Genomic DNA, 16,482 nt, shown 5'->3' on the forward strand with positions numbered 1-16,482 from the left:
CAGGACAGTCACCCTCCACACCGGCCTGCACCTCACTCAGCAGATGTAATGGATTACACTGCAGCTCGGGCCTTTGTGTTTTATGAGTGTCAGAGCTCTGGGTCAGTGGTTCTCAAACGAATTACATCATGACCCCTTTGATGGTCACAGGCCGGACATGAATCAACCACCAAAGATTCATTTCCCCTTCTCAGTTCATTTTTTCATTACGAGAGGAGGCCGAGACACTGGAGACTGTTTGACGTCTTACATAGCAAAGATTTAAAAGGGGAGAATAATCAAGGACACTAAATCTGAATTAAACATCCGATTAAACATCCGATTAAACATCCGATTAAACATCTTCTGGCACCACATTAACGTATGACAACCTCAGAACCATAATTGTACTTTTATCTTTAACTCGAGCGAGAAATGTTCACTTGGATCTCGTTCTCTTCTTTCACTGGACTCTATGTGTTGTCTCACACGATGGTTTCTCTTCTTCTCCTCTCTGAACTTATCTGATGAATTTATGTAAACAAATTAAAGATCAATTAGCAGTTTAATTGATATGATAGGTGGCACTATTGGTTTGATGTTTTGACTGATATAAGGTTAATATTAATAAAGTAAGTAAAAGTGATGGGATTTATTTATTAAAAAAAGACAAGAAAACCACATGTATTATTATATATGTATCGTTTATTGTTATTGAGCATTTATTGTTAAATGTTTTTGATTACTTATGAATATTAACATTGACCTGATATGAAGCGGACGTTATTCTCTTATCAACAACAGTTCAGAGATGAGCAGTTGTAAACAGAATAATCTGACTTGGAGCTCAGTATTTTTTCATTATTAGCATCATTTTTACTTCAAATTAACTAGAATACACAACATACTGTCTCTGCATCTTAAAGGACAACGCTGGTGTTTTAGCTCCTTACTTTAAATCATGTTTACACTTTAGCTGACCATTTTCAAATGCGTGCTATACATATTTAGATTTAGACTAACAGGCCACTGTTGGGGGTGTTTAATTCATTTAATTTAATTTAAACAGGTTATTCTGATACAATAAAAAAAAAAACTAATGAATCTTGCTCAAGTTGGTTAATCCAAACACAAACTCTGTGAAGTTAAGTTACATTAACTTCATTGTACGGAGATCGATTTCAATGATCTTCAGTATTATCACATCATCCCACAATGAAACTTAACAGAATAAAAAAAACATTTAATTTTCTCCATTTCCACTGTGTACAGAAATTAATGGAAAACAATGGCTGCCAGGAGCAGAAACACAGCAGCATGGTCTGCAGAATGCTGTGAAGTGTAGTGAGTTTGTAGAAATGAGCTGTAGGTGGTCTGGTATGGCCTTTTAAGGCAAATATCAGTTTGCCTACAAAATAAAATGTATTAAATCAGAAGAATATGAAACTTTATAAATGTGCCTGTTTGGAGTTTCATGTCCTCGAAGTTAAAGAATAATTTATCTGTAACAGAAGTTTTGTTTACTGATTGGTTTAACATAATGTTAACAGTAAAAGAACACACACACACACACACACACACACACACACACACACACACACACACACACACACACACACACACACACACACTGCTCCATCGTTAGTTCTCAACGGTTCAATATTTCATATTTATAATGTTTCCTTATTTTAGCAGCTCACGTTCAAATGTGATGAATATTTATGAGCTGTCTGGGTTTATAGAGCAGGTGTGTCAGTCCACACACACACACACACACACACACACACACACACACACACAACACAGGAAGCGACGGCGCTTTCAAAATAAAATATCATAACTTCGAGGGACTTCCAAAGTGACTTTTTGCACTTCTTTTGCAAACAAATGCAACACAAGATGAATGCATGAATATTATGGAATATGCTATTGTAGAAGATGAACAACAAGGACTAATTTATAGGCTAATTGATTAAATATATTTCTTATTTTTGATTTTAAGGTTTCTGTTAATAAAAACAGTGAAATCTATAAATGGATCCAGTGTCTTTGATATTAGGCCGGGATATAACTACTGTAGCTAGCTGAAAGGTTATATAATATTCATACTTTTGCTCCTATAAAAAATATATTATTACAGTCTACGGGTGATAAGGGCCTTTCTTTTAATGGTTGGTGTAAAGTTATATTTGGGCTAAAGAGAGAAAGACAAAAAAAGACCTCCTGCGTTATAAACTAGGAATACACTGACGAAACAAACAATCACCAAAAGACTTGTTTTAACTGGTATTTGTGCAGGTTTGTAGTTTTGTGGCCAATAAAGTCAAACCACGCACAAGCAGCACAACGCTTTACTCTGAAAGGGTCCACCGGAAGCGCCGCGGCTCGCTGCGTCCAGCTTGCCTGCAGCCTGTAGGAGCGGCCGGTTCCTCCCAGCAGCCTCTCTCAGCTCACAGGGAAAGCTTTTCTTCTCGCAGCAGCAGCAGCAGCAGCAGCAGCGGGGATTGTGTGACTGCACACACATTAAAAAACACACACTCAGTACTGAAAGCGGCGAGAGAAGAAGGACTCTTCCCTGGGTCGTGTATCCCTCCCCGTCCCACCGTTTCTGATTTTGGGCCGTCGTTTTTTTTTTTTTTTTACCCCAATTCTTTATTTTTTGTTTTTCTACGTTTCCCCCACTCCTGGCAGTCTCTCTGTGGCGCACTCAGGTTTCGTTCGGCTGACATGGTAGATTATCACGCTGCCAATAACCAATCCTCGGCAGGCGGGGTTCAGACATACATGGAGCAAGAGAATGATTGGGACCGGGACCTTCTGCTGGACCCGGCCTGGGAGAAACAGCAGAGGAAGGTAAGGGAACCAAAGTCGGGCCCAGCTGGGCCGAGTCGAGCCGGGGCTGAGAGGAGGAGGAGGAGGAGGAGGCGGCGGCGGCGGGCAGAAATAAAATGGCAGGGGAGGGATGGGATGGGGAGTGGAGGTCAGAGACCGAGTGCGGGCCTCGGTTTTGCTCCATAAACCCCGCAGCTGCTCCCAATGCCCCACTTTATACCAACCATTTTCTTCCTCCCAGCCTGGCTCTCCTCTTCGCTCCTCCCGAGGCTCTCCTCAATGTCAAGCTGTTTCATTTCTCTCTGATTAAATGCTGCTTTCTCCTCCTCCTCCTCCTCTTCCTCCAGCCCTTCTTCCCTCTGTGAATGTTAAAGTATCCGGTTGTGTGTCCAGCATTAGCTGCTGCTCTCACTCCTTCAAGGGTGAATTTTTTTTAATCTTTTTTTTTTTTTTCCCGGCACTTTTTTCCCTCCCCGAGCGGAAACAGGGCGCCACATTGTTGCAAAGAAAATCAGAATTGTGATTGTTTGACATTCGGGGCTTAAAATAGCGAGTGAAAGGGTGTTTTTGTGGAGGGTTTAGCGCCTTATCGAGCCGTCCTGTCCCACTTGCACTGGCTGCCTGGAGGCCGATAAGACTGAGTGAGGCGAGGCGAGATTGTGCTGCTGTGTACAGGAAGAGCGGCCCGATACCGCGGTGCTCCAGGCCGATATCAGTTAACTGTAAAGCTGCTGTGATTCATTATATCCTCATTTAATCCTGTTTGTATTAAAAACCAGCAGTCAGGGGTTTTATGGTTGTTGTTTTTTGTATTGCCACACTCAACTCTTGGCAGGTTGGATTATAACTAATGGCCTTTGGTGGAAGTCCTCACATGGTTGGCAACTTTTCTAAAGAGTATTTGAAGATTTACAGCCATTTTTCTTTTCTTTTTTTTTTTTTACTTTGAAGCAGCCAGAAATCTAAAACATTACAGCGAGATAAAACCATATAACACATTTACTGACTGGTTTGTACATCCAGGGACACACACTGCTGGTCTGACATGTGCAACACCTCGGTGTTCAGACTAAACAAGGCCGCTGTCATGAGCAGTATTTGCTAAGTATTGTTGTCTCTGGTGTGACAGTCACTCTTATGCTCCTGTTATTCCCAGAGCCCTGGGACATGCACCTTTCTGTATCCACACTCCTTTTACTGCACACAACTCAACGCCCACTTGCTCTGCTGCAGAATTTTAGCTACTGTAATATTCTACAAAAATATTTAGACACCAAATAACACCCCCCCCCACCGTTCAGTATCTGAATAACAGTCGTGCTACTTGTCACCCCCCCAACCCATCAGCAGTCATTAACATTTACGCAGCATTGGACCTTTTTTTATTTATTTAAAACAAGCACTCTTCATCTTCATCAGCTCTCCATCCTCATCTCCTCATCCTCCAAGTGCTACAATTAATGCTAATGTTGCTTCTTGTAATACTTTGGCTACCTGTGTGCAATTTCCCCTTTTGAGGATGGCAATGAAAGCATCCACTAATATTCACTAGAAGGTGACCTTGTTATTTTTTACCCAGAGTTCCCTCTTTAGGCGTTCACTATGCTAGAACAAATGTGTCACACACATTCAGCTTGGGGAACTCTTTCCGGCCCTCTAAATCCTCGTAAGGCAGAGCAGAGGCAGTTACTGAAGGATGAAGAACCATTGTTTAACAGTGTGGAATGATTGAGAGGGTGTGCAGCACTAACCAGACTACACACACTATCTTACTCACTAACTAGCCAGATGACTGGCATACTTTCTGGTGGTGTGACAGCATGCCAAGCAGTGAATCGTGCATTTTTATTAGGCCACTCAGCATTATAGCTGTCAACGTGAGACATTCCTGCTGTTCATTAGCATCAAACCTGGAGGGCCCAGTCCTTCACTGCTAACTCGTGCTGGTTAGTCGACTGTGGGGACTCTTGTGTGTATTTGTGTAAGGATGGCAGAGGTTAAAGTTCCCTCAAAAGGAAAATCTACCTGACCAATCATTAACAGAGCGAGGCTTGTTGTGTAAAACCTGGGCTGAGTTCCATTCCTCTTCATTCCCAAATCTTCACTCATCAGCAGAGGCTGATAGGTGTTTGGTTGACTGGGAGCAGTGCAGGCTGGGGACACGTTCCCCTGCCAAGCTCGAGCTGTGCCGGCCCCGGTGAGGCGGGGGAACCAAGGGCAAATTCCTGCGGTGTATTCACGCTCACTGTGCCAGTTATTGCGCAAAAGTGAGCAAATGCCTCCCGCAGGAATATCAAGAGAGAAGTGGATTTAATGAGTGTGGGAATGGGTTTGTTCTTGTTGTGTGTGACGAGTGAGAGGTCAAAAACAGGAGTGTTTTGTCGGAGGCAGAGTTTTCCGTCATGCTGACTTCTGCACATTTATTCAGTTGAGTAATACAAGAGGGGAAAAAGACAGCAATGCTCAGGATTTTTTGGTGTCCACAGTGGAGCACGAGAGACAGGAAACTCTGAGGGAGGACACAACGAGATGGGATGTGACAGTTAGCCTCCGTTTACATTTGAACCCAGAACACTGGAGATGTTTAGTTTGCACCTAATGGAGCCATGAGGACACCTCCAGGATCAGGACTTTATCTGCTTGTGTTAACAGTCTTTTCTGTTCAGTAAACACAAAAAAAGAAAAATGCAGGTGGAAAGATGGATGACGATGCTTAAAAGAAGACATTTGGCAGCAGTCAGGATTTTACTCAGTTGGCTCTATTTGAATAAAATTCAAAGTTTCCCAGAGTTGTACAGCGTGAGTCTGTTTCTTTGGCTGAAGCAGAGGTTTGTCTTTGCAGTGTGTTTCCAGTTGTCCGTTTAGTATTTTGAGCAAAATTTCTCAACACCCCAGAGTACCTGGACTGCGCCCAGCTGGGTCCAGCTAACTGCAGTTTGTTACAGGCAATGCTCCTCGCCTGACAAACATGTTATTAAGTCTTTCTCACTGCTCTCGGATCCACCACACGTTGAAACATGTCGAAGTACGCAGTGACGCTACCAGAGGTTTTATTGTAACTCTGGGCAGTGTGGCAGGCGGTACATGCAAATCCAGCTTCTCAGCGACCGTTAGGCTGCACATATTTCTCCTTCTCTTCATGAGGCAGGGCGAAAGTATGAGTGGATGAGCTAACAAGGAAAGCAGTAAAGTACACAAGCCAAAGGGCCCGGAGCAGTTGGCAACGCTGGTGACTTTTTAAAATCGGATTAATTAGAACATGTCCCACCTTTCTCATCCGATGCAGCAGAGTTCGGTTCATTCACAAAAAGGATAAATCATTAGATTCTAAAAAATGTAATTCATGCAAATGTGTAAATGACCCAATGCAAGCATGCAAATCAGAGCAATTTAGCTATTTGCAGAAAGAGACGTATTCCCTTCCCGTAGCTCGTATCAGGAGTGTGGCACTAAATGTGGAACACGTACACTCATAAATCAGCAGTGTTACAGTGGCAGAATCAATTGTGGTCACTGAGTGATGTTTATCGGTCTTCATTTTCCTACGCTAACAGCCGACTCAGTCCGTCATTCTGTTTGCACAGAAGGGATTGAGGCTGGACTGTGACATGAACGCACATCTGAACAGACTTTACAGTCAACAGCTGTAACCGATGGAAAGATACGGAGGTAGACGGGATAATTTGATGTAACTCGCAGTCATTTTCCTGATTTTTACACAGCCTGTTGGAGCTTATTTTATCTTTAAACACACCAATATTTGTTTCTGTCACACAAGAAATCTCTCTTTTCTACTCTGATGCTTAATAATTGCAGCTTTTTTGGACCTAATCACAAAGTAGGCAGCCTGAAGTTGTTTGTAGCCAGCTTCCCTGACACACCCCACTAGTGCCCAGACTTGCAACACAACACACTCACACACAGATTTTTTTTCTATTACTGCCAAGGTGGGCAGCTGGACACAATGTTAGTTTGTTCTTTTGTCGCCCACTTTCACATGCTTTCTGTGTGACTGGCTGGCAGGCAGGCAGGCGGGCGGAGCCGCTTCAGATGGCCTGGGTTGGCTCAGGACGAGCTGTGAGTGACATTTTCTCAGATGGACAAATGGATCAAACAATGCATTCGCCATCGTCTCTACACTGCCTGCCTCCCTGTTCCAAAACAACAGTTAAAAGAATGAACTGAAAATGTTTGAGGAAGGTTGACTAAAAAGCCCGTTCCCTAACAACAATAGACAATGCTCTGTAGAGAATTAAAGGAACAGACTCTTTGATTGGTTGTCTGTCGATTGGCTGATTGTGTAGCAGGATCAACCTGATTGGGGTGTGGTGGGTACAAGAGGAATCTACTCTTCTGTTGACTTAAAGCTTTTATCATTGAGCAGATATCAGTGAGTTCTTCTCCTTGGTTAGAAACATTTCTCTGTATTATAGTTGATTCTGTTTTGGTTTGTCTGCCTCAGGTGAACGGTGTTGAACAATAGGTCAGTTTAATCTCTATCACACACTGATATGTATGCATTGTGCAAGCTCAGACACCTGAAATGAGATCTTTTTGATGATTGTGGGTATCCAGATGTGTTTTCAGAAGAATTCTAAGAACAAAAATGAAGACTTCCTGTTACAAAAGTGGACATTTTAATTGAACCTAACACAATTCAAGCAAAAATGCCAAACTTTCTTTCAGCTTCTCAAAAGTGAGACGTTGCTGCTTAGCATTGTCTGACATTTGACAGAGTAATCAATCAAGTAATTGTACTTTTAACTGATAATGAAAATCAGCTAAAGCGCCAGTCGTCATGATCCAGTTACATGTTCAGAAGCGCTTCCTGTTTGATAAGAATGAAACTGAAGGGGAAACACCGCTGTAACCTTCAGCATCCTCTTCAGGAAATGTATTTGAACTTAACACACTTAGAGAAGTACACTTTAGCACTTCAGTTGAAACACTATATGTCTGCAGACATTTTGGGATGCAAGATAATGGGAGTGTAGCCATTCCACGAGTGCCAGCTGATTCCAGGTCAGCTGTGGGAAAGCCCTCCGCCTCAGCTGACTGTGATCCAGAATCAGCTTGTGGACCTAAACAACGAACCAGTCAGTCAAGCAGACAGACAGCCAGCGAGAGGACAGAGCAGAGAGGAATGTAACCCCTCTCTGTTTCCCCCTCGCTCTTTCTCTCTGTTCTGCCATTGGCGGCGGTGAGAGAGCATGCAGGGGGAAACATTCCTTTGGTGGCCCATTATAGCCTGCTAGGCCAGTGGGAGGGGGCTTTTACTAAAGGGGGGCGGGGTATCCTGTTTTTTTGCCCTACAGGAAAAAAAAAAAAAAAGAGTTGGGGGTTTGCAGGATTGCAGATGTGGTCTGTGCGGTGGAGAGGAGAGGGAGAATCCTCCTCGGAGGCAGAGGGTGTTTGCAGGGGGAGGCGAGAATTTCCAGCCGGTTATGATGTGGCGGAAGTCATGGCGCCAATCGTTGCTCCAAATATTTGTTTGCAGAAATGTTTTTAGACACTACCACCACCACCACCACCCTGTGATTGGTTGCACTTTGGAAACGTTTGCTTTATGTCTACTAGTACAGCAGAGTTCAAAGTGCAGACTCAAACACACAGTCAGTTGGGAGATTGTAGCGTGCCGTGTAGCCCAGGGCTGGTATTGACATTGGTTGGCTGCAGGCCTGTGTGAGAGGTGGTGGAGCCTAATGTGTTTCTCTTTCAAAGAGATTTCTTTACGGTCTGTTTCTCTCCCGCTCTTTGTGTGCGAGGAAGGCGTCGCATTTTGGGGCAGAGAGAGGAGGACTTGGGTGCATCTGAATGTCATAGAAGCCACGAACCCCCGGATTCAGTTTATGGCTGACATAACCAGCTCTCCCACTAATTGTGGCTGTGTTCACACAAGCTTACGTCTTGGCTATTGTGCATAGTTATGAGGATTAGTAAATGGCATTTCCCTCTGATGAATTGAAATTGGCAACAATGGGGACTAAGAATTTCCTTTTGGTTGGGTGCCAGTATACATGTTGATGGTTTTAGCTTGAAGCTCAGACCCCCCCCCCCTTCATGTGTCCTCCAAGTGTATCCTCGACAGACGGATTTAAAGGAATATACTGAATTATTTTGTAAATAAGCTCTTTGATCCAACCATTTGCCATTGTGTAAAAAAACAATTGGTAGCAGTTGCACCATTTAGTCTTTTTGTATAAAGTACACTGCTATATTTGCATCATTTCAGAAGAATACTAAGACACAGAGGTGCTCTTTGTGCTGAGACAGTTGGTTAATATATAGTATAGTTGTTGAACACAACAAGCAGTTTGAAGACACCACCTTGGGTTCTGGGTACGTTATTAGATGTAAGACTGCACCGATTGTGTCATGAGCTGTGTGTCAAGGTGTGTGTTCTAATGCAGACTCTGGTTTTTGAGAAGTTGTGTAGGGGGGAGGGTGTTTGTAGGAAAGCAGCAGAAGAAAAGGATGTGTGTTTAGGTGTGGCATATGTGTGTTTAGATGCCTGTGTGAAGAGTGGGGGCACCATTATATTATGGGTCTTGGGGAGGGGGTGGGGGGGGTCGACTGCTGTTTGAAAGTGAGGTTTTTTTGCCCTCTAGTTTTCCAGCAGTCACATAGCTGTGGGTTTATCTGCCTGAGGCTGCTGGTAAACACGGTGCAGTTAAACAAACACAGGCCCCTCTCATGTCTGCACCTACTGCTAACTTATTGTTTTCATTATCATATATGGTCCATTTAACAAAGAGGGAAATAAACTGAGGAACATATTGAAAACAGTATAATACTGACACAAAGCTGCAGTTCAATGTTTGCTTTTAGCAAGTTCCTCATAAACAAAAGACCTCAGCAGTGTTTAAATGGAAAGATTACAGTAACCTCACCTCACACCTCCACTGTTTGTAGGTGTCTAATTGGGCTCCACTTATAATGCTGAAAAATAAAGAACTTCATAGCTCACTGCGGTAGGTTTTTCATTTGTTTAAGGCAGTAATGTAAAACCCTTTACCTGGAAGTCTTGATTGTGACAATGAGGGCTGACAGATAATAACAATAAATGAAGCATGGCCGTTGCATTCATTCTGAAAGATGACAGTATAAAATGTAGCCAGTGCTGTGCATCCTGTGTTATCTACCTTGGAATATCTTTGCTTGCCCTTGCATCTCTCTCCTCTGTCTACATGGCTGAAGAGTGCAGATAACATTCATGCCTGTTTCTGTGAGGCTGCAGCCTCTGTATTCTGAACCACGGCGCTCTGCAGGGCTCTGTATTTTTGGAAACAGCACTTCAGAGCTCTGCTATCATCCTGCACCTGAGAGAGAGTGAGAGAGTTAAAATTCAATAAAAATTTGATCAGAAAAATGGAACAAGAAGCAAAACCCTGTTCTCACTTTTGCTATTTCAAAGAGTTCACAGCAGTTCTACTGTAAGGGAGGCGAATGCAGCGGCTTGTTTCATACACTGGAGGCTATACGTAGATGTGCGTACAGCATTAGCAGCCTTTTTTCAATGTATTATAAAAGGCTTTTGGTGTATGTGGTTGTTGATGTGTGAGTTCATGTGTTCACACTTTAATGTATTGTTGGTGTTATTTCATTATTATGGACAGAGCTAAATGTGGCCTATATTTAAAAGCGTCCTCCTTTCACATTGTATGAAACAGACCTAACGCTGCTGCGACTTAGATAAAAAACTCTTCACAGTTTTGTGGATCTGTTTAATGTCTTCTCTGTTTGCAAACATTAACGGGGAACTTCAATGATTTTATCCAGTTTAAGGTCAGTTAACTGGTCACAGGGAGTACTACGCAGCCTGCAGACAGTTGTATGGTGTCTTCTGTGGCTCTGAAGGATATTTATCAAGTCTTACATAAAGATTAGTTTTGAGAGATGTGTAAGATGCTATATGGGAAATGTAGGATCCAGTGATTCTGGAGATTGACCCACAGCAGAGCCTAAAGGTCAGGATATTTCTGCCCCAGCTGCTTTAATGTTGACCAAGAATTATTATTTTCAGTACGCTTGTACTCTGATGAAAACATACTTTTTAACTGGCTTATATTTCAGCGTGGAACAAACCGTGTCATGTCAGCACATGTTGCTGCGTGTATTGTTCACACTGTCTGAGGTTGTCCTCAATCTGGTCGTCCTCTGGAGGCCGACGTGGCTGCGCTGCAACATCTGTCAGAGTGGGACGGACCACCTCACCCACATCACCAACGGCACTCACCCAGAGATTACATCCAGCTCACATGACCAGATTATATCCAGATCTGACACATATCTAGGATGAATAGGAGGGTGGGGAACGATGCTTGTGGGCACATTATAGTATAGTGAATTAAGAGTGCGGGCTGGACAGAGGTTATCAGAGGCATTAAGATCAGATAACAATCAGAGACACTGACCTTCAGTCTAAAAGCCAAAGCACACATTCTTTACTATTATTGTCAAAAAACACCAATAGAAGCTATAATCTCCCATAAGAAATGAATGGGAGAAGAGGTTTTTATCGTATCTATGATTAAAATAGAAAACATGTAGAATAAAAACTAGTTTTTGATATGGAATCAGTAAAGAGTTGATTGGATTAGTGCATCCAGAGTCAAAAAGCAGACAGTTCTTCTAATAATATTGTTTTTTAGAATAAAGCTCGATGGATGCATTCATGGCCACACCTAGACTGGTTATTCTCCCTCTGGGGTGGGTGTGTGACTGAGAGAGGGAGGTAGAAAAAGAGAGAGAGAATGTGCAACAAACAGGCCGTGCTAGTCTGGTAACAAAGAGCGAGCTCTGACGGTAAGGCCTCATGCTACATCTGGGATATGCTTATACACACACATACTCACACAGAGCAGACATCTGGAGGGGATGTTTGGCAGGATCAGGGGTTTAGCACCATAGCTGCTGCGTGCCACACTCGTCTACCTCACAGTCTGATAGTCGTACAGCTGCAGCAGCTCCACACCCGCTGAACCGCCCTCAAACAATTAGACAAGCATTAAACAGAACTATGATCACAGCAAGCCTTTTCTGACCCCCACCTGAAAAGGAAAACACGTATGTTTGCCTCTGGACAAGCTGAGCTACCTTGTATGTGTGTCGAAGGGTTCAAACCTTCAAAATGTGTTTTAATTTTTATTTGATAGGGACAGATACATAGAGAATTGCTTTACAGTTATCCAAAAGAGTGCATGAATATAATTTTGATGGCAGTCGCATGAATCTGCAAGTGAACCGAACTCGACCTTGACAGGAAATCACCTGATGAGGCTGCTGGGATCTGTAGGCATCGCTTAGTGTTTGTTGTGGTGTGAAGACAAATGCCTACATCAATCGTAGTGGCTTTTAAAACTGAACACATGTGAAGACGGGGCAAACAGACTGTGTGTGTGTGTGTGTGTGTGTGTCTGTGTGTGTGTGTGTGTGTGTGTGTGTGTGTGTGTGTGTGTGTCCGTGTCCTCTGTGGCTGTCTCTGATTTCCTCAGTGAGCTTCTTGTTTTATTATTTAAGAGCTTTCAAACTGGGGCACTGGGTAAAGGTGAAGAGGAGAGGCCTGCTAGGATACATGCATGCAGACCCAGTGGATAGTGTTCATACAGTTATTTTTATATATACACATATACACACACACACACACTGGAACTGCCTTTACTTCACATGAAATATACAGACAACACAATGAATCAACTGAAGACATATAAAGTCTACGGGGATGTCTTTTTAAACTTGTGCGAAGTTAAAATTGGGAATGTTCTCTCCGGGTTTGTGCACCTGAAGCTGACACATTCCAGTGGGGTATCAGTAGGGTATCAGTGGAGCCTGCGCTGCTTTTTTAGTGCACATTACAGCAGCATTAAATATTTACTGATTGTGCCGGGCCTTCAGGTTCCTCTGCTCTCATTTATAGCAAGGACGCTCTGCTCACCAGATAATCCCACGCAACACTCTTCCTCTCCTTCTCTGACTCTCCACATTTATTTCTTCCTTTGCATTTCTCTATGAGCCTCTCTGTCTGTGCCAGAGTCGTTAAGGCAACAGGCACGGACAAAAGAGGATAACTGGAGTGTATGTTGCTATTTTTAGGGCTTGCCCGGTATGTTTTCTGGCCATTGGTGTTGCAATGCCAAATTGTTTCTGTGTCTGTGTGGTTTAGTAGTTGAGCTCTTGAGCTTCTATCTGTATTGCGCGATATATATTTATATCCTACAACACATATTTCTGGTCAGGCATCTCCAGGACCAGCCTGGGGCCTGTTCAGAACTTCAATCTGTTTTTTTTCCTTTTGTAGTTCAGAGGAGGTCCCTCAGAGACTAAAGGCCTGAAGCTTTTACAGAGAGACACATGGGATGGACGATCAGGTCTAGTTTTTCTGTTGGAGTTTTACAACACAAAAAACAACTCTGGATCAAGAATTAGCCAGAGCTCATACACAAACATTCACTAATATTTTAAGAGCTAAAATTGTGTATTTGCTTATTTGAATGTATTTGCTCTCTTCTGTCGGCTTCCTGTGAGCTCCGCTGACGATATGATCCTTGATTATTCTGCAGAAAACAAGGAGATAAAATTGAGATGCAAGCAGACAAAGATGTGTTTTGGGGGGATTTTGCAGCCCGTAAATGTAAGACTACATTTAGACCCGCATGCAGCGAGCAGTGAAGTGCAGAGAGCTGAGACAGATGGATGATAAATGCTTACTGCAGGTTCACTGCCAGTTTACGCAGCTGAGAAGACAGATGATCCACACACACTGCTGCTGCTGCTGGCCTCAGGGTTGAAAACAAAAATGGAAAGCAGGAGGATTGTTTTCTTTTTCTGTTGTTGTAGCCTGAATTAAAAATCTCCGGAGTGGATGAGGGTGGGTTTCACGGTGAAATGGTTGGTGTGGAGACATTGATGGAAGAGTGTTTAGTTAATGTTACCTGTAGCATGGACACACAGACATTCAGCACCCAGAACGGAGAAACAGTCGGTCTACTGGACTGAACAAATCCTGATTCTGGATAAATGGCTCAGTGGTAAAGAATAAATCTTACCTCAGAGAAGGAGGAGAGGAAGAGGAGGATGAGTGAGACTGAGGAAACGGTGGAAGAATGACTGCAGCACTGTGTTCAGTCCCCTGGCAGTTTACAGTAGTGGAAGAAAGAGGAAGGAAGGCTCTGTGGTTTTTGCGGTTTTCTACCCCTTCCCTGTTTTCAAATATAAAGTCACCACACACGCAAACAGCCAGGCAAAGCCCTCTGAGTCAGACAGATCACTGTGTGTGTTTGTGTGTGTCACCCCTGCTTTAATGGAGCAGATGGCTCGCCAAGAAAGTAGGGAATGCCTGCAGACCAACCCGACTGTATATCGAATAAACGTACAGAACAAGGGATCATTTGTTTCCAGTTTTGTCTGAGCTGTCACATTACTGACATTAAGGCTGTTTGTGAAAGGGTTCGTACAAAGTTAGGAATATGCTTGGATTCAAATATAGTCCTGCAAAAGAAGATTTTCATCTGCGCTCATATAAACCCAAACTTTTAATATTTGAAATAAAGCTCCCGTCGTCCTATTGGTTTGTCTCCTGTGTGTTCACTCTTTACTCATAGCTAGATTATTCCTCTGTTGATCCCTCACTCTGGAAATTAGCAAAGCATTTAATAATCAGGATAAAAACATACAATCAAAGTTAATCAAAGTGACCGTATACATTGATTGCTGTGGGTATAAAGTAATTCTGCTGATAGAGTGCTGATAAAGGCTTTGAGAGAGGAGAGGTTTGGTTCAGGTACCTTGAAGATGTTGCTCTTAATAAGCTGTGCGAACTGTACAGAAGCTTTGTAAAGAAAACCTCAGTGGACACCCCGAGAAAATAAAGAAGTATTTTTTTGCTGATGTGTCAAAGTTGGTGTACTGAAAAAGAGGATCTGCCAAAGCTGCGGTGTGAAGGCTGATTAACATGGCGCTGTGCTGCGGAACTGTTTGTGACTGACCTGTCAGCTTTGCACTGTAACCGTCCTTTGTAGATCCTCTTTTGAGTTGGTATTGTATTTAAATGTCTGAGTTGACATTTCAGCCAAAGCAGCCGCTGTAGCAGAAAGCGGTCTAGCTCTCCGCTCTGCTGCTGGTCTTAATGTGGGTCAGGGAAGTCCTCTGCCCTCTCTGCCATCGGCCACGAGCCTACTATCCTGTCCGATCCAATCAAAGCTAGCCTGCAGGGGATTATTTAGCTACCGTTCCCCCATTTAACAAAGACTCCTCTGTTGGTCCTGCTCTGACTCACAGCGCTGTAGGGAGTGCACGGTGGCGTGCACGTGGAGTTAACACAGGCCCTGGTACCCTGCAGTAGCTTCAGATCAACACAGTTTTGTCTTTGACATGTGTGCATGAGCTCAGCGCTCTGGTTTTGACACCACTGCTGTGGAGACACGGCGGCTCGTCGCTGCAGTGTGAGAATCACGCCACAGTGTTTCCTGCTGAGCTCGTCACCGCAGTAGAGACAGTTTCTGTGCTAACACACTTCTCTGAACACCTTCCTGGGATTGATGGGTTATTTTTGCCTGCGCTTTGACATTCATGCACACATTTACAACTGCACTGGTTTCCAGCTGTGCTTTGTTGTAATAAAAGTGTTTGCTTTGGTTGAAAGAAGTCTTTTACTTTATCACATTACATCCAGGCAGGAGTGAAATCTATTTTAGAGGAGGAGGAGGAGGAGGAGGAGGAGGAGGAGGAGGAGGAGGAGGACGACAGAGAGAGGTAATGGTAAACAGTAATAATCTGATGGATGAGAGGTTGAAGAATAAAAGCGATTAAAGGAAGAGTGCAGAGGTGTGGAGATTTAACAGCTAAAGAGTTGGACCGGTTCACACTACGGACAGCAGGTGCTCAGAAGCATTTTAAACCTTCTAAAAATAAGATGCTGTAGTCTTAGGTTGCTTAGCAACAGCCCCGAAGCAGGGTTGTGGTACTAATATGGCTGCTGTGATACCGTGCATGAACAAACTCAGTGAAACTTCTAAAAGAGAAAAGCACTGGTGTGGTACAGCTGAAGACTGAACGCAGAGATGTAGAGCCCCTATTTTTGATCTGGGAAACACAACGGTTGAACCTTGTTGAAAGCCGAGAAGCCGGTGTTGAGTTCTCTTAATTCTTGGAAGAGAAATGTCAGTGAAGCAGAAGAAACCAGTTGAAGAAATACAAAAGGAACGATTTATAAATTGACAGTAAGCGCATATATGATAATACAGTACTCTGTCTCTGTTGAAGACACTGTCAGCTAATTGATGTTTTCCTAACTCAGGTTAATTGTAGTTGTCCAGGCGTCCATTGTTTGTGTACAGATGGACAGAAAGTGGTTGAGAGGATCAGGCTGTCACTGATTCACTGTCTACACATCCTGGACTGCTCCACATACAGCCGAGGAGGGGGGGCTGTTGCAATATTAAAGTCATTTTGAGAGGATTACGTTGATCTGGAGCCGTGATCCCCCCTACAGACCAGACCTACACACAGTGGTAGTGGCCATGACTGAGCCCTACACCCGTAGGGGCTCAGAGGGGTGTCGTGTGTGTGTCTGTGTGTGTGTGTCTGTGTGTCTGTGTGTAGAGCTCTGCAGGAGTCTAACTGGGGCACGAGGATCACTGCATTAAGGTTTAAGGTTAGTGTGGGAGGAGTGTG

General features: G+C 43.5%; 1 protein-coding gene across 5 annotated transcripts in view; it reads left to right on the top strand.

Annotated features, from left to right (window-relative positions):
* The first annotated feature begins 2,423 nt into the window (after window positions 1-2,423).
* The window catches only part of actn4 (actinin, alpha 4), a 56,341-nt gene continuing 42,282 nt past the window's right edge, over window positions 2,424-16,482 (top strand). For 3 of the 5 annotated variants that reach the window (XM_051398574.1, XM_051398572.1, XM_051398573.1), the window contains exon 1: window positions 2,424-2,832. In XM_051398574.1, coding sequence (XP_051254534.1) covers window positions 2,707-2,832 — 126 coding nt within the window. In that variant the 5' untranslated portion in view covers window positions 2,424-2,706. The remainder of the gene's footprint in view (window positions 2,833-16,482) is intronic. The other 2 variants (XM_051398569.1, XM_051398570.1) reach the window with 1 other exon arrangement.

Source organism: Dicentrarchus labrax, unplaced genomic scaffold (assembly GCF_905237075.1).
Source record: "Dicentrarchus labrax unplaced genomic scaffold, dlabrax2021, whole genome shotgun sequence".
Taxonomy (NCBI): domain Eukaryota; kingdom Metazoa; phylum Chordata; class Actinopteri; family Moronidae; genus Dicentrarchus; species Dicentrarchus labrax.